Raw genomic sequence first — 27544 nt, 5'->3', positions numbered from 1 at the left:
GGGGGGTGTCTCAGACCTGGAGGAGGCGCCCCCTCCTCGGCATCCCGCGTGGAGGTGCCCCCCCTCCGGGTGCGCAGCCTCTGGAGGTGGCCCCCGCCACCCCCCGCGATCCACGTGCGGTCCGGTGAGTCCTGGGGTGGGGTGGGGGGCGCGCGTCAGACAACACCTCTCACCCCCGAAAGCCCTCTGCCCTCCCCATGCCCCTCTCTCTTTCTAATCTCCTCGCCTCCCCCCCTTCCCTAGCTCTCTTTCCTCCCCCGTCCCTCCATCTTCCTCCCGCCCCTTCTCCAGGGGATGCCCCCCCGCCCCTCCTCTCGCAATGTTGATGAGAGATGGGGAAGATGGAGACGGCGTGGACGGGGAAGCGGGGAGGGGGAGGGAGGGCTTGGCCACTCGGGGTCGGATCACTCCGTGGGGCTGGACGGGCGGCACGAGAGACCCCGCTCGCTCCCCGACTCCCTTCCAAAAGGGGGTTGTGCGGAGCTGTGGGACTCCCCGCGACGTGGGGTTGTGACGGCGGCGGCTGGGAATAGAGAATCACTGGGGAATAAGGCGAAGGGAGGGGGGAGGTGGCTGGGGGAGGGGGAATGGCGGGAGGAGAAGAGCTTGGAAGTCCCTAACTTAACTTCTCCCTCTCTCCTCACCCCCCCTTTCCCTGACTCTCTCTCTTTCTTCCTTGGCCCCCACTCCCCTTGCTTGCTGTGGGGTGTGCCCCCCCGCTTCTCCTTGTTTTCCCACCTTCTCTTATTCACCTGCCTCCCCCCCCACCTACCCCGGGCTTTCTTCCTCCCTCCCGCCTCTCTTGCCCCCCACTCCTTCTGGGTTTCCCTCTCTGGTCCGCCGACCACCTTCCACCTATCCTGTTTTCTTCCCCCTTTTCTTGTATGTGACCCCCTCCCTCTTTTTGGGGGGGGCTTCCCTGGTCCTGAACTCTCCCTGCTCCCCTCTGTCCTCCCCCCTCCCTACACCTCTCTCTCTCTCTCTCTCTCTCTCCTTTCCCTGCTTTCCCCCTTCCCTTCTTCCCTGCCTCTTACAGCCTCGGCTTCCCTCTCCTCCTCCCCCCCTTCTCAAATGCACAGATCTTCTCTCTCACTTTCCCTTCCCCTCTCCCAAGGGACCCAAAGAGATGCAATTGAGGGAGAGGGAGAGGAGCGGGAGGAGGGAGAGATGTTTTAAGGTGGATCCGGAGGAAACCAGGGGATCCTCGGAAAGGTCTGGCGCTCACACGCCTGGATGCGGCTCAGGCAGCATCTGCTTTCCCCTCGAGATTATGTCATGTGGAGCCTGGTCGGGTTCACACGTTCAGTTCCACGTGTTAGCATCGGGCAAGCACACTGCTGCCAAGCACAGGAACGAGGACCACAGGTTGCGCACGCAGAGCGAGGCTTCATGCGCCGTGGATGCTGGTGCCCCTTGAACTGATGGGGCAGAAGGCAAAGGAGGCCAACAGAAAGCAAAGACTCAGGACAGAAAAAAAGAAAGTACTTCTTGGAATCATAGAACTGTAGAGTTGGAAGGGACCCCTGAAATGCAGGAACCTTTTTGCCCAGCATGGGGCTTGAACCCATGACAACCCTGAGATTAAGAGTCTCATGCTCTACTGAGCTGTCGTTCTTCAAGCAGTGCATAGTTAAACTGTGGAACTCACTGCTGCAGGAGGCAAGGATGGCCACCAACTTGGATTGCTTTAGGAGTGGGCCAATTCATGGAGGAGAGGGCTAGCCATGATGGCTAAATGCTTCTGAATACCATTTGCTGGAAACCGCAGGCGGGGAGCGTGTGCTTTTGCTCAGGTCTTCCTTGAGGGTTTCCCATTGTGGCCTCTGATTGGCCACTTGTGAGAACAGGATGCTGGACTAGATGGGTCATTGGCCTGATCCAACCAGGGTCTTCTTGGGTCCTTAAGACAGAACCAATCACCAGCAGAGTAAACTGATTCCAGTTTTGTCCCCATCCTTCTGAGTTCTAGAAGGGCTACCCTGAGACTAAGGAGGAGGAAGGGGACAGGCAGAGCTCCGTGTGTTGGTAGAGGAAAGAAGGCAGGCAGGAGGCGGCTGACTGAGGCCAGACCAAGTCTGGTGGGGCAGCCTCCCAGTTGCCCCAGTAGACCAGCTTCCAGTGCACTTGTTTGCCTTCAGACTATCAGTCAGCAGCTGGCAAACCCTGGGCCAAATCTGTCCTTGCTAGTTTCCCTGTCCACTACTTGACAACCTGGGACAGCTTCCCTAACCTGGTGCCCTCCAGGTATTCTGGAGAGCAACTCCCATCAGTCCCAGCTGGCCCAGAGATGATGGGCTCCATGGGGGACCCAGAGATGGGCCTAGAACAATCCAAAAGGATATTGTAGAAAGGGGCATCTGTAGGAAAAGGGGCAACCGCAGCAACAGAAGTTGCTGGCAGACCCACATTTGCCGACAGAGGGTGAACAGCCAGCTCCCTGTTTCCCATGCTCTTCTCAAAATGGTCTGCCAGGAAATTGGCTGCTAATCAAGATACAGTGGTACCTCAGGTTAAGTACTTAATTCGTTCTGGAGGTCCGTTCTTAACCTGAAACTGTTCTTAACCTGAAGCACTACTTTAGCTAATGGGGCCTCCTGCTGCCGCCATGCCGCCGGAGCCCGATTTCTGTACTTATCCTGAAGCAAAGTTCTTAACCTGAAGCACTATTTCTGGGTTAGCGGCGTCTGTAACCTGAAGCGTATGTAACCTGACGCGTATGTAACCCGAGGTACCACTGTATTATATTCCCATAACACCATCAGCCTGGTCTGGATATGTCTAGGATTGAACCATCAATTGAATCAGGCTAGCCATTGGGAAACATCAGGATTCTCCACGAATGGTTGGTTAGACAAAATACGGGACGTGGTTCTGTCAGAAAGTTCGGCATAATAGTATCGCGTAAGTACCAAGGCGAACTGCTAAAAAAAGGCAAAATCGAAATTGCCGGTATATGGTGGCCTTTTCTGTCGTAAGGAGGGATGGCATTCTGATACGTCTGCCGTTGACTCAGATTGTTTTATGGAGATTGTTTTATGAAGCTGATATATGCAGGTTCCACCCTTTTAATTTTCCCTAGTAAAATGTGCTCTTAAATACTGTGAGGACACAAATGACACGACACATTTTGATGCAAATCTCCTTATTGTAGGAGGCTGATATGTCCGCCTTACGTACCTCAAGGACTCTTCTTAACACGCCACTGTTTACTGTATGTGTTTGTATTCTTTCCAAATTATTTTTATTAAGATCTCAAATTATAAAGAAGATGGATAAGATATAAAGAGGGGGAAAGAAGAAACATAAATAACATGCAGTATCCTTGCAGAGAGGAAAAGAATATTATTACAAGACTTCCTTGTGTAAACAATTAAACTGTCAAACTTAAATATATATATGCATGTACAGGCTTGACAGTGAAATAAAAATAAAGATAAAAGTATTGCTTCCTGTGCCCTCTCTTCTCAGTTTGTCATAATAAATGTGAAGAAATATTCAGCCAGCTGTATGCTTTTTTAAAAAATTATATATATATTTTTAAAAACTCATACACCTGACTGAATGGGCGTAGGCAAGGGGGGCAGGGGCACAGTTGCCTCCCTTAAATCAATAAAAAATAATCTAAATTTGAAGTCCCCCCCCCCAACAAAAATTCTGGCTACACCCATGCCTGGCTGAGTATATTTTCATAGAATCCAGACTGTGGAACTGCCCAACCATTTCATTTGTAAATGAAATAAAACCATACCATGTTGCAAAAAACCCCCAATCATGTCTTGTTTACTATGTGCCCAGGGTACTTTTAATTTGTAAATGTTTGTATTGACATTTTTAAAAAAACCAAACCCAATAAAAATATTCAATAAGAGAAGGAAAAACCATCTGTGAATCATTAAAAAAAAAAGATTGGGGGCAAGACAAAATAGATGCCTGTTTGATATGAAGATAGCAGCTTGGAATCATAGAATCATAGTTGGAAGGGTCCCTGAGGATCATCTAGTCCAACCCCCTGCAATGCAGGAATATGCAGTTGTCCCTTATGGGGATCAAACCTGCAGCCTTGGCTTTATCAGCACCACACTCCAGCCAACCGAGCTTGCAGTGGACAAATTAGGTACAAGCAACTTTCCAGGGACAAGGGACACGGGTGGCGCTGTGGGTTAAACCACAGAGCCTAGGACTTGCTGATCAGAAGGTTGGTGGTTCGAATCCCCGCGATGGGGTGAGCTCCCGTTGCTTGGTCCCAGCTCCTGCTAACCTAGCAGTTCAAAAGCACGTCAAAGTGCAAGTAGATAAATAGGTACCACTCCAGTGGGAAGGTAAACGGCGTTTCCCTGCACTACTCTGGTTCGCCAGAAGCTGCTTAGTCATGCTGGCCACATGACCCGGAAGCTGTACACCGGCTCCCTTGGCCATTAAAACGAGATGAGCACCGCAACCCCAGAGTCGGTCATGACTGGACCTAATGGTCAGGGGTCCCTTTACCTTTAACTTTCCAGGGACAGGGCATTTGATTTGCCCATGTTTGCCCCCCTCTCTGTACGTGAAAGCTTAAATTAGACCCAATGGAGTTTCCTGATCAGGGATCATTCAAGCCTCCAGTTCTGGGCCTGGAAGAAGGGAGGATCTGAACTCTGCCAGGATCCTAGCAACTATTTGCAACGATCAAGGAGGTTCATAAGCTGTCCTTTAACTGCCCCAGGCAATGAAGAGTCTGACACCAACTGGCTGAAGTCCTGTGACTCAGCAGCAGCTCAGGCAGGCATGGCCAAACTTGGCCCTCCAGCCGTTTTGGGACTACGACTCCCCTCATCCCTAGCTAACAGGACCAGTGGTCAAGGATGGTGGGAATTGTAGTCCCAAAACAGCTGGAGGGCCATGTTTGGCCATGCCTGAAGGGAAGGCTACGGTTCAGTCACAGGACGTGCATAGCCAATCCCTGAGGAGATAAAGGACAGCCCAGGGCTGTGCGGAAGGCCAGAAAAACCGCAGATGGGCTGAAGAAAGGGGAGGGAGTAGTAGGCCAGGCAGTGACCATCAGTGGTTGGAGGAAAGGAAGGACACCAGGAAGGGAAAATCTTTTCCCACCACGTAGTTCCATGCCAGGAAGAACACCTCTGATTCACAGACTTGCAGAGCTGGAAGGGACCATGAGGGCCGTATCTAGACCAACCTCCTGCAATACAGGAATCTTTCACCCAACACGGGGCTCAAACCCATGACACTGAGATTAAGAGTCTGCTGCTCTGACTGAGCTATCCCTCAACTCTGAAAAGTGGCAAGTCTCAAAAGTGCTGGGGTCTGAATTTCACATACAGGGGTACCTCGGGTTAAGAACTTAATTCGTTCTGGAGGTCCGTTCTTAACCTGAAACTGTTCTTAACCTGAAGCACCACTTTAGCTAATAGGGCCTCCTGCTGCCACTGCACTGCCATCGCGCGATTTCTGTTCTCATCCTGAAGCAAAGTTCTTAACCCGAGGTACTATTTCTGGGTTAGTGAAGTCTGTAATCTGAAGCGTCTGTAACCCGAGGTACCACTGTACTGCTTTAGACCAAAACAGCTTATGTTTGTTTTTGCTGCAGGCTTCTAATGATTCTTTTAGGGCAGCCTTTGCCCACTGTGTGCCTTCCAGCTGTTTAGGACTACAACTCCCATGATCCCCTGCCAGCACCTCCTGGTAGGGGATGATGGGAGTTGTAGTCCGAAAACAGCTGGAGTGCACCCAGGGGTAAAGCCTGGCCCACCAACTATCCTCCTGGATTAGATTTACGCCCTGCATAAATTTCCTGAAAAGGAGCCCCCTGGGCACCTTCAGGGTGAGGTGTGACTTTGGATGGCTCGGAGGGAGACTTCCCTCCACTCATTCCCAGGCTTCGCATCCTCTCATTCTGGCAACCGGCCAAATGTGCAGAATTCCGGCCAAGCTGGGCACCTCCTCTGGCTGGAAAATGACGAGATCCGAGGGGCATCTCCGCGGTGCCACCTTAACGGCGAAGGCTCCCCTGGCAAAGGAGGCAACGCTTGCAAGTTTATTCAAAGGGAAGTCCCGCCCAGCGCTGCCCTCCTTGGATTGGTTATCGCAAAATCAGGACTCCTGGGTCCACTGGGGATGAAGTGAAATTTAGTAGGTTATGGGAAGGGGAGGGCAGAGAGAACTCACGGAGTTTGAGATGCTCTGGGAAGGGAGCTGGAGTTTGTTACAGAGAGAGGAGAGAAAACACTGCCTAGGAGGCTTTTTCTGGAGGAAATCATTATGTGCAGTGAGCCAAAATGGGGTGGGTGGGGGGTAAGACCCTCAGAGAGAGGGGGGCAGTTTACAATAAAGCTGAAAGCTGGGAGAACTCCTGGGTTTTCTGAAAGCCAGGCAGGTTGAGTGCTCTAATAGACCGTTAAATGAAAAGTGGACAAGGGTTGCCAACTGTTTATTCCTGGCAGAGTGCCTGTGGTTTTAGCGGCTGCACAACAAGCAGAAATGCAGCCAGTTCGCATCGCCACAAAAAAGTGGGGTGGGGGAGGGGGGAGAGCAGTAGCAGCAGCAGCACCTGTTGAATTGCTCCATATTCTGCAGCTATTAAAGGTAAGGAAGTCCAGAGGAACGGGGAATGGCTGCAGGGAGTAAGTTTTCTTTTAGGGGAATGGATGTAGGAAGTAGCCTCAGAGGAGCAGAGACTTAACTAGATGTGAACTTTGTTGTTGTTGTTTAGTCGTGTCCGACTCTTCGTGACCCATGGACCAGAGCATGCCAGGCACTCCTGTCTTCCACTGCCTCCCGCAGTTTGGTCAGACTCATGTTTGTAGCTTCGAGAATCTCGTCCTCTGTCGTCCCCTTCTCCTTGCACCCTCCATCTTTCCCAACATTGGTGTCTTTTCCAGGGAGTCTTCTCTTCTCATGAGGTGGCCAAAGTATTAGAGCCTCAGCTTCAGGATCTGTCCTTCCAGTGAGCACTCAGGGCTGCTTTCCTTCAGAATGGAGAGGTTTGATCTTCTTGCAGTCCATGGGACTCTCAAGAGTCTCCTCCAGCACCATAATTCAAAAGCATCAATTCTTCGGCGATCAGCCTTCTTTATGGTTCAGCTCTCACTTCCATACATCACTACTGGGAAAAGCATAGCTTTAACTATATGGACCTTTGTCGTCAAGGTGATGTCTCTCCTTTTTAAGATGCTGTCTAGGTTTGTCATCGCTTTTCTCCCAAGAAGCAGGCGTCTTTTAATTTTGTGACTGCTGTCACCAGCTGCAGTGATCATGGAGCCCAAGAAAGTAACATCTCTCACTGCCTTCACATTCGGGGGGAGGGTTACCCTTGATTTAGCCTTTGTTTGGTTACTTAGCACCTGAGGGCTCTCTGCTGAATGCATGAACACTCTCCATGGTTTAGCATTAGGGACATGAGCCCAGCCTCCTTGCCCCACCCTGTGCACATTCCCCTGTTCCTCCGGTGTAGAGATCAGAAGCTTCCCCCTTCCACTTTAGTGTAACCATAGTGCAGTGTGCCATTTGAACTGTAAACTATGGTTCAGGGGAAACACGATCGCCATCTTCAACTAAGGGTTGTCATGCAGAAGACAGAGCAGACTTGCTTTTTGTTGTTCTGGAGAGCAGAACTAAATCCAGTGAGGAGAATTTGTAGGGAAGTGGATTTCAGATGAAAGTAGGGTTGTTGTTTTTTAGTTTAGAGAAAAGACCAGTAAGAGGCAACATGATAGAAGTGTATAAAATTATGTGTGGCATGGGGAATGAATGAACGAACGATAAACAAATTAAAACATGACCCAGATGGGAACGAGCCCTCAGGCAGTAAAAAGGATTCTCACTCACCCGGACTTAGGTGAAGTCAGGATTCCTGCTTTCACCAGTAACGTTATCCAGATAAGGAGTGGAAATTCAGAACTTCTTAGTTCTTTGGAAGGGGAGAGCACTATAGGAGGTTTGGGGGCTAGGCTGCAGGTGGGGGTCAGGGCACCAAGCCTTCTTTACAAGACAGATGCATTGTACATGCATTGCCTTTCACGGCCAAGAAGAACAACTGAGAACACACACACACACACACACAATTATTTTTCAATGATTAAGAAGGAAGCAGTGTGAGGATAGGAGCTGGCTGTGGTGAATACATATGGTCACATAAGTCTGTGTTATTCTTTTATTTCTATGAGGCAAAGGAGAGCTGCCTATCAAAATATGTGGCCTTGGTTTTGCTCTGCTGCCTCCCTCTAGCCTTCCCTCCACAAAGAACAAAGTCTCCTTTTGTGTGTCTTTCAGTGAGTGGCCTGGATTTCCACCCCTCTGCAGAGATCATGCTACCAGGAGTCAGTAAAGCAGGTTCTGCTGCTGGGGATCTGGGCCTGTGAAAGGAGAAGCAACAGGTGAGTGTTTTCTCCTCCTATTGAAACTGCAAAGGGTTGATCAAATAGAGAAGCCTTCACAAACAGCTGTGTCCCCTTCCCCTCCTTTGACCATCATCCCAGACCCTCCAAGTGTCCCTATTTTCCAGGGACGCTCCCGGATTTACAAAGCCATCCCAGTTTCTGATTTGATCCTGGAATGTCCTAAGCTTTTCCTTAGGACATCCCTATTTTTATCAGACAAATGTTGGAGGATATGGTTATGCAATCCCTGAGCCAAGGAGATAAGTAACTATACAACATTTAGGAGACATCTGAAGGTAGCCCTGCAGGAATTTTAAAAATGTTTAATGTTTTGTTTTGTTTTTTATATATGTTGGAAACCACCCAGAGTGCCTGGGGCAACCCAGTCAGATGGGCAGGGTATAAATACTATATCATAATCATCACCAGCATCATTATGGAATAGGATGTCCCTATTTTCATTGGAGAAATGTTGGAGGGTATGTGATCCCAACTGTTGAAAGCTCAGAGTTGATCTTCCTTGCTGCTCCCACTCCCCGCTCCTGAGTCAGTTTAAAATGGACTTAGCTTTTGGGTCAAGCTCAGTTTAGGTTATTAAACGCAACATATAAATGGGAATGTTAAGCCCAAGCCTCAGTCCAAGTTAAAAAGTTCAGCTTTTAGCTCAGTTAGTTCAGCGGGGGCACTGTCAGTCTAATGCTGTTTTCCGGCAGGATTCAGTGGCATCCTGGCAAATTCAGCTTGCAATTCACCACCAGAGTTGCTTTGGAGCTCTTGGGCAACAACCCTCTCCCAACCTAGTAATTTTGCAGTAAGGAAAGTGATGGGGAAATGTGGGAGAACATTTGCTTGGCACACTGCGCATGTCCAAAGAACAGTTCCCACAGAAAGTGTCCTGGCATAGACAAAATAATCTCAGCCTTCTCCTGCTTCTTGAAACTTCTTCTCTGTTCTTCTCTGTTTCTGGAACAAATGATTCTTTCACACAGAAAGAATATCCAACACTTCCTTCTACCACAGGGAAATATTTGGGGTCATTTAGGAGAATCAAAATTGCTTCAGGATTACTTACCTGTACCATTTCAGAATATGGTCTATGTACCTGTGCATTTGCACCCACCCTGTGTATTTGTGAACATTTATTTTTGATACCTTAAAGCAGGCATAGGCACACTTGGCCCTCCAGATGTTTTGGGACTACAACTCCCATAATCCCTAGCTAACAGGACCAGTGGTCAAGGATGATGGGAATTGTAGTCCCAAAACTGCTAGAGGGCCGAGTTTGCCCATGCCTGGGTTAGAGCTTTGACTTTTGCAGGATTGTTAGGCCTCTGGCACAGGTCAGCGGACCCCAAGGCCTGTGTGCTCCTTTTTGCCCCTGCTTTCCTCCTCTTCCTCAGCAAGTGCGGCAACTCTGCGCCAGCCAGGAGCCCTCCCCCTGCCAGTAAACAAGTGGGAACCCCAGCTGATGAAGCTGCAAGGTGTTAGAGCATCAGCTTTTCATGCAGGAGGTCCCAGGTTCAATCCCCAGCAACTCCATGTGGTGGGTTTAAGGACTCCTGCCTGAAACCCTGGAAAGCCACTGCCAGCCAGTGTAGACAGTACTAAGCTAGATGGACTCATAATCTGGTTTGGTGCAAGGCTGCTCCATGTGTTCCTAAGCAGCACCGTCCAGTTCTGTGGGCATTTGAGGCTCATGAGGCGTCTTTTGCCTGCAGGACCTTGGCCAGCTCCCTATACAGTGGTACCTTGGTTCTCAAACGCCTTGGTACTCAAATATTTTTTTTTTAATTAAATATTTATTGGCATTTTCAAGAAACACACAACAAACCAAAAACAAGAAATAAACAAAAGAAAAAAAAAACAAAAAACACAAAAATACATAATATTCAAAACTAAACAAAAAACAATAGAAAAAACACATAAAGTTTCTAATACTTATTATTCTTAACCTTATTTCTCAGACCTCCTCGCACCTCCCCTTCCTGTATTCCAATTTAAATTGTCAGTTCAGCAAGTCCTTAACTTATTTCTTTACCTTAACTAAACATTTGTTCTAACATACTATCGTTTTACTTTACTTCTTTTTTCCATTTCCTCAATTTATTTTTGACAGCCTTATTTTCAATTAATTTAAAAAGAAAAAACCAATTTTACCTTATTAAAATCACACATCAATACTTATACCTCATTAATTATTCTTAAACCTTTTTCCTAAAGTCAACCAAAATTTCCCTTCCACGATTTACCCAGTTTCCTTACCACTAACAAAATATAAAAAGCAAATTATCCTTATGTACCCTTTGGATTCCCAACCTCCACCCACCCTTTTCCCGGTTCCAGTCCCCAACCAATATCCATCAGTCTTTATGTTATTTATTTAGCCTGGAGATCTCACGTCCGAGGCCCTTATATCTCTCTCAGTTCCTTTCTGCCGGTCTCTTTGATAGTCCTTGATGTTAAGCCCCAAATCTCGGAGGGGCTCCGGCCCAACAGAGTCCATGTTGCTTCCAGCCAGTCCTCCAAACTTAAAAGCAAAGCCTATGGGGTGGTCCAACTCTTGTTTCAAATTTCTTTTAGATCCAGATGTCCCCAAAGCTCCAGCTTTCACCTTCAACAAATTTGTAATCCTCAGGTCTTCAGATCTCCTCCAAAGGGGATCTCTCCATTTTCCAGACTCCCATTCAGACCAGGCTTTCCACATCCAATTTTTATTGTCCTTTTTTATCATCATGTCAGGCCTCATATTGTAACTCTCCTTTGACTCCTGCAAATCTCCTGCTCCTCCTTCATTTTCTTCAACAATAACATATTGCTCCATCGTATCTACACTTTCAGTTTCATTTATTTGTTCAATTGCATAGGCTTCCTGTTTCAAGTCCTTATCAGGCTCAAAACTGTTGTTTACTGTCCAGTGTAGTAGTGATACCTCTGTAGACAAAGCATTGTATTCATCTTGCAAGTTTCCCAAGAGAACGAGTGCTCTGTCCAATTCTGCTTGGATTTTACATACTCCAGCCATTTTTATGATGTAGTGTCCCTATTACCCCTCTAGGGGGATTTTAGTTCCTTAATGTTCCTTTCAGCTCAAAACCAAAAGTCCAGTTATTTTGTATCAGCCCTCCTTATTTTCAACAAATTATACCGAATAAACCAGCAAAAACAGCAGAAACAATGTTCTCTTTTTCCAGCTGACAACTAGCTGACTAACAGCTCACTTGACAGCTGTCAAAATCTTCAATGCAACAGGCTTTCTCATAGGACGTTCCCGGGTCTCGGGGGGGGGATGAAATTTCAGCTCCCAAAATTCTTTTTATCCTCCAGTAAGTCTTCTTATAGTGTCAAAACCGTGAAGTCAGGATCTTTCGTTAAAAAACAAGAAACAGATTCTCTCGACCTTAGCTGCCCAGTCCTTTGCTTTAAATTGTTTACAAAGGGGGGGGGGGTGGACTTCCTTTTTAGCCCCTTCCCGCTCGTTCCAAATCCAAAATTAAAGGTTTTTTAAGGTTACCAATCTCCGTATTACTCACGGGTTTATGTTTTAGAGTCCGATCGGTCTTGGAAGAAGTTGGCGCTCTCTGTCAATGGCTTGCGGCTTCACTCCGTAGGCGAGGGAGTACTCTCAGCACCACGCCTCACCCTGCCTCCGTTCCGAAGCCTTTAAAAAGGCTCCGTCGCGGATTGGGGGGGCGCAAATGGTGCCCGCCGAGTCTCTGTGTTCACAGGCATCCGCGCCTGTGATTTTAAGGGTCTCCGCTTCGCCGCAGCGGCCAGACCCAGACGCTACGGAGCCGATTCCCTCCGGAGCTCGGAGGGAATCCGCCATTAAACAATGGCGCCAACCCGGAAGTCCGCCTTGGTACTCAAATAACTTGGAACCCAAACACTGCAAACTCGGAAGTAAGTGTTCCAGTTTGTGAACATTTTTTCAGAAGCTGAATGTGCTCCGTTTTGAGTGTTACACTTCTGATTTGAGTGCCACACTTTTGTTTTGAGTGCCACTCTTTTGTTTTGAGTGTTACGCTGAGGTCTGTCTGTTTTTGCTATTTATTTTGCGTTTCTGTTTTTGTGGCTTTTTTGTGACTGTGTGGAATCCAGTTCAGCTACTGATTGATTGATGTGTGACTGCAGTACATTGTTTATTGCTTTCATTTTATGGATCAGTGCGCTTGTTAGATAGTAAAATGCATGTTAAATTGCTGTTTTAGGGGTTGTTTTTAAAAGTCTGGAACGGATTAATCCATTTTGCATTACTTTTTATGGGAAAGCATGCCTTGGTTTTAGAATGTTTTGGTTTTGGAACGGACTTCCAGAACGGATTAAGTTTGAGAACCAAGGTACCACTGTAAAATGAACCAACAGAGATGTTGCCAGTGCAGATAGCTGGAGGCAACTGAAGCCCCCTATAGGCTGACCAGACCTGGGTGATGGTAGGCTCCACCTCCCTGGCTGGTTAAAGAGCCCTCGTCTCATTTCTGTGGTTTCTTTGAAGATGGGGAGGTAGCGGTACTGCAGAGAACTCCCTCCCTGAGTCAGGGGATGCTGGCAGGGGATACTGACAGTCCCGTCTCCTGCTCCCTGGAATAATCTGACCCTCACCCACCATCAGTATCCTCTGCTGTACCCGAGTTGTGGGTCACAATACCCACTTTGTTTACTTTAGGAATCACAAGTTTCCCAAGTAAAACAACTCAATAAACAATAAAGGGCTGTAGGGGCTTACACACTCTGACCTTTAGGCCAGATTCATACAGAAAGCCAGTATGGTGTAATGATTAAGAGTGTGAAACTAGGACCTGGGAGACCAGGGTTCGAATCTTCACTTGGCCTTGAAGCTCACTTGGAAGTCACTGCCTCGCAGCTTCTTGACCTACCTCACAGGATTGTTGTGAGGAGAAAATGGAGAGGGGGTAGACCATGTAAGCCACCAGCTTGGAGAAAAAGTCAGGATATAGAATCATAGAGTTGGAAGGGACCACAAGGGTCATCTAGTCCAACCCCCTGCAATGCAGGCATATTCTGCCCAACATGAGGCTTGAACCCATGACCTTGAGATTAAGAGCCTCATGCTCCACCAGCTGAGCTATCCAGAGGGGTAAGTGTGGGGGCATGGAACCAGGGTTTGACTCTGCCTGGATGAATTGCTTCGTGTTTTCCAGTAACCATTTCCCTGAGCACAGAAAGACCAGAATAAAACAAAACCTCAAAGCGGTTTGCAAAAAGGACATAACAGCAAAATCATCAGTAAAAAACAGTAGGGGAAATATTAACAATATTAAAATGAGCGAGGAACTGAAATCAGATTAAAGCGTGCAGTCATGAAATAAATAAATGTGACAGTTAAATAAATGCGACAATTAAATAAGTGCACGTTTGCGTCTTCTTCTTTTCAACTTCTTCCCCGCAGTCCCAAGACCATGGCCAGGCGGGTTGCACACTCCATAGAGTACGGTGGAATAACCCTCCCCGCTCTGGTGCACAGTGAAGACAGCGTTCGTTATGCCCATCGGAGCTTCCAGGTGCAAGACAGCGACGTCTTCAACATCACGTATCCAAAATCTGGTGAGCCATTTGAAAGCACACACAGCACAACACAACACAACACAACACAACGCAACACAAAACACAACACCCCACCCCTGGCCTCTTACCTTCCCGGAGTTTCTGGACTGACAAATTCTATCCACTCATTTTTGTCTACCCCACTCTTTCTGTTTGAATCTAGAAGATACTCAGATCTCAGCTGATGCTCTTCCACAGGAAAACAGCCTGTTAAGGCTGTTTCTTACTCTGAACAGCTGCAGGTCAGGCAGAAATTCAACAGGCGCAGCTTTTCAAAAAGCAGCACCCATTGAACTGTCCTGCATGTCAAGCTGTTACGGGGACAGGAGAGGTGATGCTGACTAACCTAGATAGCTCCTTTTTTATTTCAAAATCCCGTCTGCAGATGCCCTCTGTGACTCCCTTGGGAAGAGGCCAAGAGGGTGCTCATTTCTCATCCTTTCCCAGGAACAACTTGGATGAAGGAAATCCTCACCTTGATCCACAGCAATGGGGATCCCACTCTCTCACGGTCATTACCCTGCTGGGAACGGGTACCCTGGATCGAACAGGTCACAGCGGTGAAATACCTGGAGAACCAAACGTGCCCCCGCCTCATAACCTCTCACTTACCCGCAGCAATCTTTCCAGAATCGTTCTTCACCTCACAGGCTAAGGTGAGTCTAGGACCTTCTTGGGTGCTAAGGTACAGAGAAGGGGGCTGGTCACCCCAGTTTCCTCAGAAACTCAAGAGGGTCGGGTTGGGTGGCAATGCTTCTATTCTTCCACTTAGTGTGTATGTGGGGTTTTGTGTCAGCGTCACATGTGTGGGTTCTCTTACTATTCGCTTGTTGTATTTACTTGGTGGTGAGAGGGGTTGGGGTGGCCTAAGGGTGTGGTTGGTTGTCTTTTGGGTGGCTGTAGTGAGATTTGTTTTTGTGTGTGAGTGGGGTGTGTGTGTGTGTGTGTGTGTGTGTGTGTGTGTGTGTGTTTGGATCAACTTAGCCAGATTGATACGTATGCTGTCGGCAGATTCTTGTCGTTGTCTTGTTGGGCTGTGTATGTGACAAAAGAGGAGCCATACCGGGGTGAAGCCATCTTATTCTATTTATCCCCACATCAGTTTCAGTTTATTGGTTAGTTTTTCTAATAAGGCTGTTATCATTCCTCCCTCCCCTTCTTTCCCCCTCTTTTCTTCCTAACCCAACACTGTATGTAACACTAATGTCTCACAACAAATGAAAACAGAACTTGAAAAACTAGACAATGCACGTATTTTTTGTAAACTAAGAAATTTTAATAAAAATATATTTTTTAAAATAAGCAGCTCAGAGGGTGGCGGCCTGGGAGACTTCCTAAGTTATGCTTTACCCTGTCCTTTGACACCTGAGATGTATGCTTTAGTACTCACCTTATTTCCATTATTGTAAGTTGTTCATTTTTAATATGGTGTTTTCATTGTTGTAACCTGCCCTGGAACATTAGGGTAAAGAATGGATTACAGTGGTACCTCTGGTTGCGAACGGGATCCGTTCCAGAGCCCCATTTGCAACCTGAAAGGAACGCAACCCACGTCTGTGCGTCTGCGCACGCGCAGGTTGCATTCACCGCTTCTGCGCATGCTTGTGACATCATTTTGCGCGTCTGCGCATGCGCAAGTGGCAAAACCCAGAAGTAACGCTTTCTGGTACTTCTGGGTCACTGCAGGATGCAACCTGAAAAATCGTATCATGAAGCAAACGTAATAAGAGGTATGACCGTATTATTATTATTATTATTATTATTATTATTATTATTATTATTATTGGAAGGGGCATGGTACCATTGTCAATGCTAGGGAACCAATCAGTGCATGGGGTGGAACTGAGGTCTTTTGATGAACGGCAGTATATAAATCTAATAATAAAAAAAATAATAATCATAGAGACTATTGAGTTGCCCTAATCGACAGAAGAGTGCCATAGAGGTAGTTTCTTTGTGACCCCCTGGGAAGGGAGGTATTTTCTTCGCTGCCGGCAACCCTTCCGGCCTTCCTAGGAGAGAGCCTGCCTCACAGCATGAGGAAGAGCCATTGGCAGTGTTATTCCAGTGCCTGACAAAACTTTCTTTTCCAGGCCATTTACACCGTCCGCGACCCCAAGGACGTCTGTGTCTCGCTCTTTTACTACACCAAGATGGCTTCATTTCTGGAGCACGAGGAGGATTTTGGGGAATTCATCAGGAAGTTTGTTTCAGGGGAAGGTGCATGAGCATGTGGGTTTTCTGGGAAGGGCAGTGGGACCTGACATTTGGTAGGAGGTGTCAGGGGTCACAAGCGGCATAGCCTGGGTCCCAGCTGGGGCTGGTTGGTCGAAAGGCTGGGAGGCTGACAGCAGGTGGCACTAGCAGCAATAGCAGGGAGAGCCAGAGCCAACAATAGATGTTGTTGTTTAGTCGTTTAGTCGTGTCCGATTCTTCGTGACCCCATGGACCAGAGCACGCCAGGCACTCCTGTCTTCCACTGCCTCCCGCAGTTTGGTTTCAAACTGCGGCTGACCAAACTCAACAATAGATAGATCAAGTTAATTCTGGTTTTGTCCCCACCCTCCTCTCTATTGAAATCAACAAAGGCAGCACTGAGACTAAGGAAGAGGTTGTCAGCCAGTGTCACCTCCTGGACTGGTTGTTAATAAGGAGGCAGGTGGAAGGGGGCTGGCTGAGGGCAGGCTGGACCCACACATTGACCCTACGCTGTGGCCTATGGCTCTGTTCAATCTCACATGGCAATAGTCTTGATTTCCTAGTAATTCGCATTGCTCACCTACAAAGGAAGTAAAAGATGCAATCCGTACGTCTGATTGGTCTGTTGTCAGTTCCAACCTGTCAAACCCGCTTAACCTGGAACCAATTAAACGAAGGGTGGCAATGGTGGGTGTGGCCACAAGTGGGTGTGGTGTGACCATACACACACAGATCCCCCCCCCAAAGCACATAACTCCCCTCTGCAACTGAGCCATGCAGGTTCTTAACAATCTGTTGTTGGTTAAAAATAGATTCACTTAGATCAGGCATAGGCAAACTTGGCCCTCCAGATGTTTTTGAGACTACAATTCCCATCATCCCTGACCACTGGTCCTGTTAGCTAGGGATGATGGGTGTTGTAGTCCCAAAACATCTGGAGTGCTGAGTTTGCCTATGCCTGACTTAGATCACCTTCCCCCAACCTGGTGTCTTCCAGATGTTTTAGACTACAACTCCCATCAGCCTCAGCCAGCATGGCCAACGCTCAGGGATGATGGGTGTTGTAGTTCAAAACAACCAGAGGGTACCAAGATGGAGAAGAATGAATTAGCAGCTTTCAATCTCTCTCTCTCATTCACTTATTTCCATATATGCCTGAACCGTCATTTGAAACTGTGGCTCCTGGTGGACAATATTGTAGACAGCAAAAGAACAATCCTATGAAAGTTTCCTCATAAGTCTCACCAAAATTGATAGTGCTTGCTTCCAAGTGACTGTGTGTAGGATTGCATCTTTTTAAATTTAACCTTCATTTTTTTCATGCTGCTGTTGCTCTTTCAAACCACAAAACAAATCCCCTCTCTGTTTCTCTTTAGTTCTCTTTGGCTCCTGGTTTGATCATGTCAAGAGCTGGCTGGCCTACAAAGACCAGGCAAACTTTCTCCTTCTGACCTATGATGAATTGCTGAAGGTGAGTTATTAAGAAAAAAACAGGTTTCTTTGGTCTCCAACCCCTGGTCCTATCTCAGGTCAGACCCATAAGCCATTCTAGGCTACTCTGAGGCCCTGGCAGTCTAGCTCCTTCCAACCCTTGCTATCTCCCCTTCTCAGGACTTACGGGGCAGCGTTCTCCGCATCTGCCAGTTCCTGGGCAAGGACTTAGATGTGCCTGCTGTTGACTCGGTGGTGGAGAATGCCTCTTTTGAAGCCATGAAGGGAAACAAGATGGTGAACTATAGCCTCGTCCCTGAGGATATTATGAACCAAAAGATCAGCCCCTTCCTCAGGAAAGGTAAAAAACCCCTGAAAGCCGGGGAGGGGAAATTCTTTGGCAGGACTACTTGCAAGTCAATATTTGAGGAGGTGGTACATCTAGAGTAGAAGATGCCTCCAGCTCTCTCATATTCCCCTACAAACCTTTTTTTTTTTTTTTTTTTGGCAGGGATTTCTGGAGATTGGAAAAATCATTTCACTTCAGAGCAGAGTGCTGCATTCCATCATCTCTACCAGGAGAAGATGAAAGACACAGGGATCAGATTTCCTTGGGATGAAATCCAAACTGAAATCCACCAGGAACCTTAAGGTTTCAGAGAGGAAAACGTTAGGTGCAGAATTTCCCCTGTTCTAGCGTCCTTATACACCAGCCTTTGTTATGAGAACCAGCTTACTCTTTTTAACACAAAAGCTACCATTCACTTCTCACATAATATAGGAGTCTCAGCTATCAGCACTACTGAGGATTCCAGTGCAGGTTTATGCTTTGAGCAATGAACAGTAGGAGCTCTTCACTCCGATAGAAAGCAGAGGGCTGGCTTGTACAACTGGAAGAATTAAAGTTTTCTTGGATTGTATCATATCAAGCTGCAGTGGTGGTGGTGATGTTGTGTGTCTGAGTCATCCCCCACAAAAAAAAAAAACTGCTTCCTGCATTTAGAAAGCTAGCCTTTCAGGGACAAAGGGTCAGACCTTTCCTTTTCCCCCATACATGCTAGATTTTCTTCCCCAGGCAAGGAGTTCTCTTGTGTTCTTTTGCTGCTGTGTCACAATAATCCTGTGCCTCTCTTTACTACAAAAGAAAATTTGTTTTTGCCAGTTTTGTCCGCCTTTCCTCTTGCAGGTGACTTTTGCTTTATTTGCAGTCGCGACTGGTTATAAAATTTTGCCTCCCCAAACTAATAAAGCAGCAATAGCCGTCCCGATTGTCCACTAGATGGTGTAGTTGTTTTAGACAAGGACAATGTGGCACTATGAGCTCATCTGCACTGCCTCAAAGCTCGCCTTGTACCGTGGCTTGCTCCCTCCTTCATTTTTTGACAGGAAGCGCATGTTTCTACTGTCCAGGTGACACATCTGCTGACCTGCAGCAAGAAACCACTTTCCCACTAACCAACAGCAATGTAAAAAGGCTTCCTAAATCAAGTACATGCCGCTGTGCTGTGTTTGCCCTATCATGGTTTTTAGGTTATCCCATTCTCCTCCTCTGCTGCTGCCACCAAACCTCAACACTCCTTGCCTCGTATATCTTTAATTGCTGCTGCTTTTCCAGGCAAGTATTTCCAGGCGAGTATCTCTCTCCTTTCTGGCAGGCCTGACCTGGGAGGAAGTCCTTTTACACTCATTGTGGCCTGCTTCTTGTTAGCTGTGTTAGTCAGTAAGCAAAGCGCTATCCTCTTTCCGCACTCCTTCAACTCGCAGAAAGCTCTGCTTATTCTTTTTAAGTCCTATTGCTTCTCAGGCAGCAGCTCGGAGCAGCCCGTGTGCCGCCATTGCTGCAATGTGGGTGGGGTGGCTTGTGCCTTCCCCAGCATCCTGGGTGCCTGCATGCAAGAGACAAGGTGGAAGCAAGGGAGAGGCACAGGCAGGAAAGAGCAGATTTGCCTGGGAGGAAGTCCCTTTGCCCTCCGAGGGGCTTGCTTCTGAAGAGGAGCGCCCGAGACTGAGTTCTTAGTTAAGTCTGCGAGGAACGTAGGCTGCATTTTCCTTTATTCATTTGCAATATTACTAGTAGCTCCCAAGAGCACAAAGTTTAGCGTTTGCTTGCTTGTGCATCACCGAGGGGGGCTGTTGCGAGGGAGAAACAGATGCACGCTCCTACCCTGCCACAAACACATGATATGCCTTTCCCCTGCCTGTGAGCAAGTCTCACAATCTGGCAAGAGCTTTGCCGCCAGAAAGCAGTAAGTAGATCCGCTGCTACAGCGCATCAACAACACCCAACCCAAAACGTATCTCCCTCCTCCTTTAGAGCAGCCGCCGACTCAGAGCAAGCCACCTGGTAGACCTGACAGCAAGATAGGGATGCTGATCTCCAAAACGCATTGTGAAAATGAAGTTCCCTAGCCCCTCCCCCCTCAAAGGGATGGTACTTTCCCCTCTGCTGATGGACAGACACACATGTCCAATTTACCTGTTCATTTGCAAGTCTGTTCCAATCTCATTTCCACATTAACCTGCAACTGAAATAAATAAACCAACCCCACACAAAATACGTATTTAAATACACCGTTTATCTCCATGTACATTATTTTTAAAAGCATCTTTATCTTGAAATATGTTGGCATTTATTTATTTATTCTTTGAGCGGAGAACTGCGTCGTAAATTTCGGACACGTGCAGTGGGACAATTAGGCTCCAGTCTGCACATTTTCAGTTCGACAGGCGCAGATCAGGTCAGGTTGCCTTGGGATTCACAGGCGTCAACTTCTTTTCAAGCGTTCCTTACTTGCCACACAGGAGAGGATGGAGGAGGTAAGAGAGGCCTATACGTCCTCAAAACTAACACTTAAAAATCCAAATGTTTTCCTTATGCTCTCTAATATCAAGGGAAGTGGAGGGGTATTACCAAATGTACCCATTTGTTCCCCCCCCCATTCCCTCACTCTGTTTTCCTCCCTGCTCCCCCCGCCCCCTGTGCTGATTCAGCTGAGTCTGCATTTCCCACGCCTGCTTTGCTGCTGGAAACTGCGCAGTTTGTGTGCCCAGGCGTCCCTCCAAGGCAGGGCCAGGCTGTTTTTGTCGAGGATTAACCGGGCAGGGTCGGGTGACTCCTCATCGTTGCCGATCACCAGGTAAGATTTGCCGACTTGGAGGTGGAGGCAGCGGCATGCCAGGTCCTGCTCAGGCACCCAGAGCGGCTGCTCGCCCCGCCGAATGGGCACTCGGCGCTGGCGGTAGACGGTGAGGACCGAGGCCGTGAACTGCCACCACGTGCCCGACTTCTCCATGGACAACAGCTGCGCACGCAGAACTGGCAGTGGCAGAAAAAAGGAAGAAATGACCCTTGGGAAGTCGCAACAAACGGTTGCATGGTGTTGCCCTGCAGCTATGGCGTCACACACACAAGGACAAGGCTTATACTGAGTGAGACGGTTGCTTCACCTCCATCAGTATTGTCTACACTGATTGGCTGTCGCTCTCCAGGGATTCAGGCAGAGGACCATTCCTGGCCCTACCTGGAGATGCCTGGGATTGAACGTGGGACCTTTCACGCCCTTTGTAAGTTGTTCTGTTCTTCCCTCCCCAGAAGCTGGAGCATCTCCTGGCCCCCATTTTCAAGCCTGTGATGTCATTGCTGGGCATGTCATCCCTTGCAAAACAAAAACCCAATACTTACCAGAAGGCTTGTGCTTCCAGCAATGATGTGCAGATAGTGGGAATTATGTCATGAACAAGCCTGCACACCTCACCTTACATTTTCCTTTAAAGGTGGGATTTTCCAATGTTTCCCATTTCAAAACTATAATCTTTCCTACAGTTAGGATAGTTCATGGCCCTAGGGCTTCCTGGCTGGGTTTTTTGGGGGGGAGGGAGAGGAGAAAAGGTGAATTACAGAATTGTAGAGTTGGAAGGGACCACCCCCCTGCTATTTAGGAATCTTTTGCTCAACATGGGGTTTGAACCCACGAACCTGAGATTGAGAATCGGATGCTCTACCGAATGAGCTATGTCAGAAGTCTCTGGCATCACTTCTGGGTTCAACCTCCTTTTCGCTCATTTGTAAAGAACAACTTCACACAGAGAGGTTGGTGGCAGAGAGCTGAAAGGGTGTGGGGAGCTGCGGTTTCAGACATGAGTGTGAATTGTGAATTACCGTAATCCTTTTTGCAGTAGTTCCTCAGGTTCATCTGGACACGTCCTCGCGGCGGCTTACAGTGGGTCTGACATTCAGTACCTATTGAATGGATCAGGTTAGGCTGGTGTAAAACCACCTCCCAAATCAACCTTCCAGCAAAATAACATTTCCCTTCCCTCCCCACCGCTTCCTTCTCACCTGCATTCCACTCCTGCGGTGGGGCGACTGTCGTTGTCATCACTTCCTGGATCCCTGTGGGAGGGAAGATATAGAAGAAGCCATTCGATTTTGATTTTTTTAAGTAAAGAACATTCCTTACCCAGAAGAGAGAAAAACGTGGTGTGACAAGAATTCTGGGAACTGTAGTTTGTTAAATGTTCTGTGAATTGCAGCTCTGGGAGGGGTAAACTATAGTTTCTCGGGATTATTGGGGGGCAGCCATGTGCACGGCATTTGCGCAGCTAAGTCTAGCTGCACCAACTTCTTTTCAGTTATTCTGCTTTTGATTACAGAATGATGAAGAACTTGTCACTCACAGTATTCCTCAGCTCTACGCTGGATTCCATGTTTTGACTGGATGTCACCCACACCCTCCCCACCCAAACTGATGCTGACCACCCTCAGTATTGCACATGAGACCTCAAGAGAATATTATTATTATTTTTAGTAATGAATCACCCACACCCGAATTGAATGGCACTGCTGGAAGGCCAGAGCCTGGCTATCTCACAGGCTTCAGCATCAGTTCCATTACAGATGGGATCTTTGCACTACCTATGAAGTTATTTCCTGATATAGCATCGCCTGCAGAAAGATAAAAGATCAAAGGTTTTCTGGAACACATGTGCTTCCACAGCTATGACCTCATTTCCTGTTTTAGTAACTACTTGGAGGCAGCCTCTCTAAGCGCCTTCTCATTCCAGAACAGTGACGGAAAGGTTATTGGAGGGGCTTTCCGTTCACCACCATTGGCAGGATATTCTTCTTCTTCTGCATTATACGTTTAAAGCTGCAGCATACCCCTTTAAACAGTCAGGGCTTGCCCCAAAGAATCCTGGGAACTGTAGTTTGCTAAGGATGCTGAGGGTTCATTAAGGAACCTCTATTCCAAATCCTCCAAGTGTCTCCATTTTCCAAGGACAGTCCCTGATTTAGAGAAGCCGTCCTGGTTTAATTTGATCCTGGAATGTCCCACTTTTCCTTAAAGGTAAAGGTACCCCTGCCCATACGGGCCAGTCTTGCCAGACTCTGGGGTTGTGTGCCCATCTCACTCAAGAGGCCGGGGGCCAGCGCTGTCCGAAGACACTTCCGGGTCACGTGGCCAGCGTGACAAAGCTGCTCTAGCGAGCCAGCGCCGCACACGGACACGCCGTTTACCTTCCCGCTAGAAAGCGGTCCCTATTTATCTACTTGCACCCGGGGGTGCTTTCGAACTGCTAGGTTGGCAGGCGCTGGGACCGAGCGACGGGAGCGCACCCCGCCGCGGGGATTCGAACCGCCGACCTTTTGATCGGCAAGCCCTAGGCACTGAGGCTTTAACCCACAGCGCCACCCGTGTCCCACAGAGTAGGGTTGCCATATTTCAAAAAGTGAAAATCCAGCCAGAAAAGTTGTCGAGACTTTTTTTTGCTGACATAGGTGTTGCCATATGCTCACATATCCCCAGACATTTCAGCGGTTTCCGCCCGGACACTGTTTCCGACGCCTATATGCCGGCTATGACAGAGAAATTCCGGATGTATGGCAACCCTAGTACAGAGTTTTCCAACCGCTGAGCCATTTGAAGGCAGCCCTGTATATGGAAGTTGGTTTTTAAAAAATGTTTAATGTTTTATACTCCACCCAGTCACATGGGTGGGGTATGAATAGTAAAATTATTATTATGGAATGGGACGTCCCTATTTTCATCAGAGAAATGTTGGCGGGTATGTTATTCCCCTCAGAGAGCTACAATTCCAAGAGTTCACAGGGAAGAAGGCTTGACTGTTAAACCACCCTGGGTCTTGTTGCTTTGTGAGAGGAATAAAGGTAAAGGTAAAGGGACCCCTGACCATTAGGTCCAGTCGTGGCCGACTCTGAGGGTGCGGCACTCATCTTGCTTTATTGGCGGAGGGAGCTGGCGTACAGCTTCCGGGTCATGTGGACAGCCTGACTAAACCTGCTTCTGGTGAACCAAAAGCAGCGCACGGAAATGCTGTTTACCTTCCCACCGGAGCGGTACCTATTTATCTAATTGCACTTTGACGTGCTTTCGAACTGCTAGGTGGGCAGGAGCAGGGACCGAGCAATGGGAGCTCACCCGTCGCGGGGATTCAAACCGCCAACCTTCTGATCGGCAAGTCCTAGGCTCTGTGAGGGGAATAGAGGCCTCTTTAAAACTCAGCATCCCTAAGAAACTACACTTTCCAAGATTGTTTGGGGGAAGTCATGACTGTTTAAAATGGTATGATACTGAGATAGATAGATGATGATAGATAGATGATGATAGATAGATGATAGATAGATAGATAGATGATAGATAGATAGATAGATGATAGATAGACAGACAGATATAGGATATAGATAGACTAGATAAATACCGTATTTTTCGCCCTATAGGACGCACCGGCCTATAGGACGCACCTAGTTTTTTTTTGGGGGGGGGGAAATAAAGGGGGAAAAATTATTCTCCCCCCCAGCCGCGGCTTCAGCGCGCTCCGGGCAGCAGGCTGCTATCCGCAGCCTAGGGAGCCCTGCGGGAACTCCCGCGGGCTCCCCAGGCTTGCAGATATCTGCCTGAAGCGCGGGGTGCTCTGCTTCAGTGCGCCCCGCGCTCTGGCCAGTAGGCTGCTATTCGCAGCCTAGGGAGCCCTGCGGGAACTCCCGCAGGGCTCCCTAGGCTTGCGGATAGCTTCCTGAAGCCTGGAGAGCGAGAGAGGTCATGCGCACCGACCCCTCTCGCTCTCCAGGCTTCAGCGAAAGCCTGCATTCACCCCATAGGATGCACACAGATTTCCCCTTCATTTTTGGAGGGGGGAAAGTGCGTCCTATAGGGCGAAAAATACGGTAGATAGATAGATGATAGATAGATGATAGATAGATAGATAGATAGATAGATAGAGATAGATAGATGATAGTGCTGATGAGGCCTTATTGCATTAGGCTCTTCATTCAACAACAACAACAAAATATATCAAAGCAACATTACAGCAACATAAAATACAAACAGAGAAAATCAATTAAAAGCCAAACTGAAGAAAAAAACACATGGCACAAAATTCCTAAAATACTCACCGAGCAATGCCATAAGGAAGACAATTCCTACCTCACCCCACTAAAAGATGAGCTGTGCAATAGAGGCTAATTTAACCACCCAAAGCTTGGGTAAATAAAAATGTCTTACTCTGGCTCCTAAAAATTGACAATGACAGTGCGAGTCGTAGTTCCCTGGAGACAGCATCCCACAAATGGGCAACCACTGAAAAATATAGTCGCTGATATATTACTACACTGGGATCAGGGGAAAGATAGGGCTAGCTTATGAAACTTTTAATATAGAAAAGGATATTGCCTTGGTACCATATTGAACAGAATACAGCAGTGAGGTGGCTGCAGCAACTTTATTGAGTTTTCAAAACTTCAAAAAGACCCAGTTAAGGTAAAACATTCTCAGTTGTAGGTTATGCTAACATAAAAACAAACTCTTAATATTCCATAAGGTGAAATATATACAGCGGACAAATATTAAGGATGCACCCCTTATAGTGTGCATGCTTTATTTTAATTCCAAGAATTTATATTTTCATTTCCTGTGCAGGATTTAAATACCTTGCACTGGAGAAGTTTCATATATACTCCAGTTCTGAAGTCTTTATGATAAGAGAATGTCTTGGGATGTGTCCATGTGTTTAAGCCTTCCCCCCACCCTCCACCGCAGCTGAGGTACAGCACTAACCACTATTCTTTATAGATATTATTGTGTTATATTACAAATGTCTGGTCACTGAAGAGGATTTTATGTTGAATGTGTCTGGCTGATTCCTTTAAGGAGCACTTTTATATATAAGGCATTTGGCCTATAAGCAGATTATAGGACTGCATTCTTAATATTTGCCTGTAGTGTATATTTTATTTTATGGAATATTTAAAGTTTATCTTTCTGTTTGTATAGCCTACAAACTGAGTATATAACGTACAATTGAGTGCTTTACTTTAACTTAATCTTTTGGAAGTTGTATTTTGTTACCGAGAGTGGAACTTCTTTTTCTGTTTTTGAGGGTGTTTTTTTTTAAGCCTTTCTGTTTTTATTGTACTGAAAACCATATGCAGATGCCCACAACCAGATACTGGGTAGAAAATAAAGGGTCCCAAGATGTAGTCTATGCTACAGAAGTGTCAAGTGCTCCTATTCAGTTTTCCAGCCAGTCTGCCATCCCCCCCACAGGATACTCCATTCTATTTTTTCCTCCCAACAGGATTTATTGTCATTTCCTCCCAACCATCAGGCTATGTCCACATTAGCAGCTTGAAATGCACCAAGGCCAAGCCCCTCTCACTGCGTTTCAAGACTTTCTTTAAAAAATTTGCTGTACACACCAGCGAGGGGGAGAGGATGTCTTCATCTGATGCTTGTTCCCTGCTTGGTTTCCCCATGCCTCCAACAGCCCCCCCCCCACCGCAACTCCAACGAAGCTGTCATCTGCACATGTGCAATAGCTATCTTTGACGTACACACCTCAGCTCAACTGTGGCTTAAGTTTTCAAACCAGATGGCAGCTGGTTTAAGGAAAATGCATCAACAGCGATGTTTCTCAAGAGTCTACAGGGCACATATGGATTGTGGCTAACGTTATGTGTACTCGGCTTCAGACGCTAGCTGTGGGTGTGCACTGGAGCTGGAGTAAACTGTAATATTGTACGTACACAGCCTCAGTCAGCATTCTGTGGCTACTGAGCGTGCTCAGTCCCCATTGGGGTGTTTTGTGGGGTGTGTGTCTCTGTTAGCCTCCCCCCCCGCTTCATATCGCACTTCTGCCAAAGGCTGCTGAAACCACTCTGTTTAGCACGGGTGATACCATTTTGGGTACGCAAGCATCAGTACTCAGTTCTGAACATCCAGGAATTAAGCAGCGGCTCAGACGGGTGTCATAGCCTTTTTGACTGAACCGTCACGAACGGCTGGTTCTAAGCAGGGTCAGGAAAAGTGGCTGCACTTACGCATGCAGGGGGCATGGGCGCTTCGGCTTTGCTGGAAACCTGGAGCACAGCGGTTGCAGGTCAGGCCGGTGACTCCATTCTTGCACTGGCACTGCCCTGTGGTCTGGTTGCAAATGGTGCCAACAGCGCCAATGGGATGACACTGGCAGGCTGGAAAGGAAACAAAATGGGGAGAGAGTGTTAGTGGCTTAGAATGCTGCAAGCTTCTCTGAAACTGGTCTGCCCCTCCGTCTCCCAGCATGGTCTTCTGAGAAGGTGCCATTGTTAGTTACTCCAGTGCTGTGTAGACTTTCTTACTGCTGTGCCCCAGGCGGAGGGCCTGTTAAGACTCTCTCCTCTCCACCCCCCCCCCCCCGCCACACACAATTTAGGTAAAGGTTATAAGTCTCAAGTTGTAGACTCCAAAATCGAAAGGATTCAGACACGCCTATGCTACCACTGTAAATATCACAGCATTCTCTACCCAAGAATGAGAAAGCTGCAAGGTTCTCTGAGAATTCTGAGGACTGTCATAAAACTACATTTCCCAAGATGCCCCGGTGGAAGAAGCCATGAAGGTCACATCAACTTACATAGAAGCTAGCTGAAGGACTTTTCCCTCAGTGGAAGGGGGAAGGTTGCTAACTTGACTTGTGATATTCAG

At 47.5% G+C, this 27544-nt stretch overlaps 2 protein-coding genes across 8 annotated transcripts in view; one reads left to right on the top strand and one right to left on the bottom strand.

Moving 5' to 3' along the window:
* The first annotated feature begins 16 nt into the window (after window positions 1-16).
* On the top strand, window positions 17-18842 carry LOC128399423 (sulfotransferase 2B1-like). Of its 6 annotated transcripts, XM_053360864.1 has the most exons (9): window positions 35-124; window positions 2763-2901; window positions 8266-8369; window positions 13780-13934; window positions 14382-14590; window positions 16028-16154; window positions 17510-17604; window positions 17745-17925; window positions 18076-18842. In XM_053360864.1, the coding sequence occupies exons 4-9, from the start codon at window positions 13790-13792 to the stop codon at window positions 18213-18215; spliced, it is 897 nt and encodes a 298-aa protein (XP_053216839.1). In that variant the 5' UTR covers window positions 35-124; window positions 2763-2901; window positions 8266-8369; window positions 13780-13789; the 3' UTR covers window positions 18216-18842. The 6 variants fall into 6 exon arrangements, with proteins under 6 accessions (XP_053216836.1, XP_053216839.1, XP_053216842.1 ...); XM_053360861.1 differs by lacking the exon at window positions 2763-2901 and having other exon boundaries at window positions 17-124; XM_053360867.1 differs by lacking the exon at window positions 2763-2901 and having other exon boundaries at window positions 39-124; window positions 8296-8369.
* Window positions 18843-20121: 1279 nt separating this feature from the next.
* The window catches only part of NTN5 (netrin 5), a 40323-nt gene continuing 32900 nt past the window's right edge, over window positions 20122-27544 (bottom strand). For both annotated transcript variants that reach the window (XM_053360859.1, XM_053360858.1), the window contains 4 exons: window positions 26902-27051; window positions 21904-21957; window positions 21724-21804; window positions 20122-20880 (listed from right to left, as the gene is read on the bottom strand). In XM_053360859.1, coding sequence (XP_053216834.1) covers window positions 20552-20880; window positions 21724-21804; window positions 21904-21957; window positions 26902-27051 — 614 coding nt within the window. In that variant the 3' untranslated portion in view covers window positions 20122-20551. The remainder of the gene's footprint in view (window positions 20881-21723; window positions 21805-21903; window positions 21958-26901; window positions 27052-27544) is intronic.

The sequence above is a fragment of the Podarcis raffonei genome, chromosome 13, assembly GCF_027172205.1.
Source record: "Podarcis raffonei isolate rPodRaf1 chromosome 13, rPodRaf1.pri, whole genome shotgun sequence".
Classification (NCBI taxonomy): domain Eukaryota; kingdom Metazoa; phylum Chordata; class Lepidosauria; order Squamata; family Lacertidae; genus Podarcis; species Podarcis raffonei.
The sequence above is the reverse complement of the archived record's forward strand: the minus strand, read 5'-3'. Positions and strand labels throughout refer to the sequence as shown.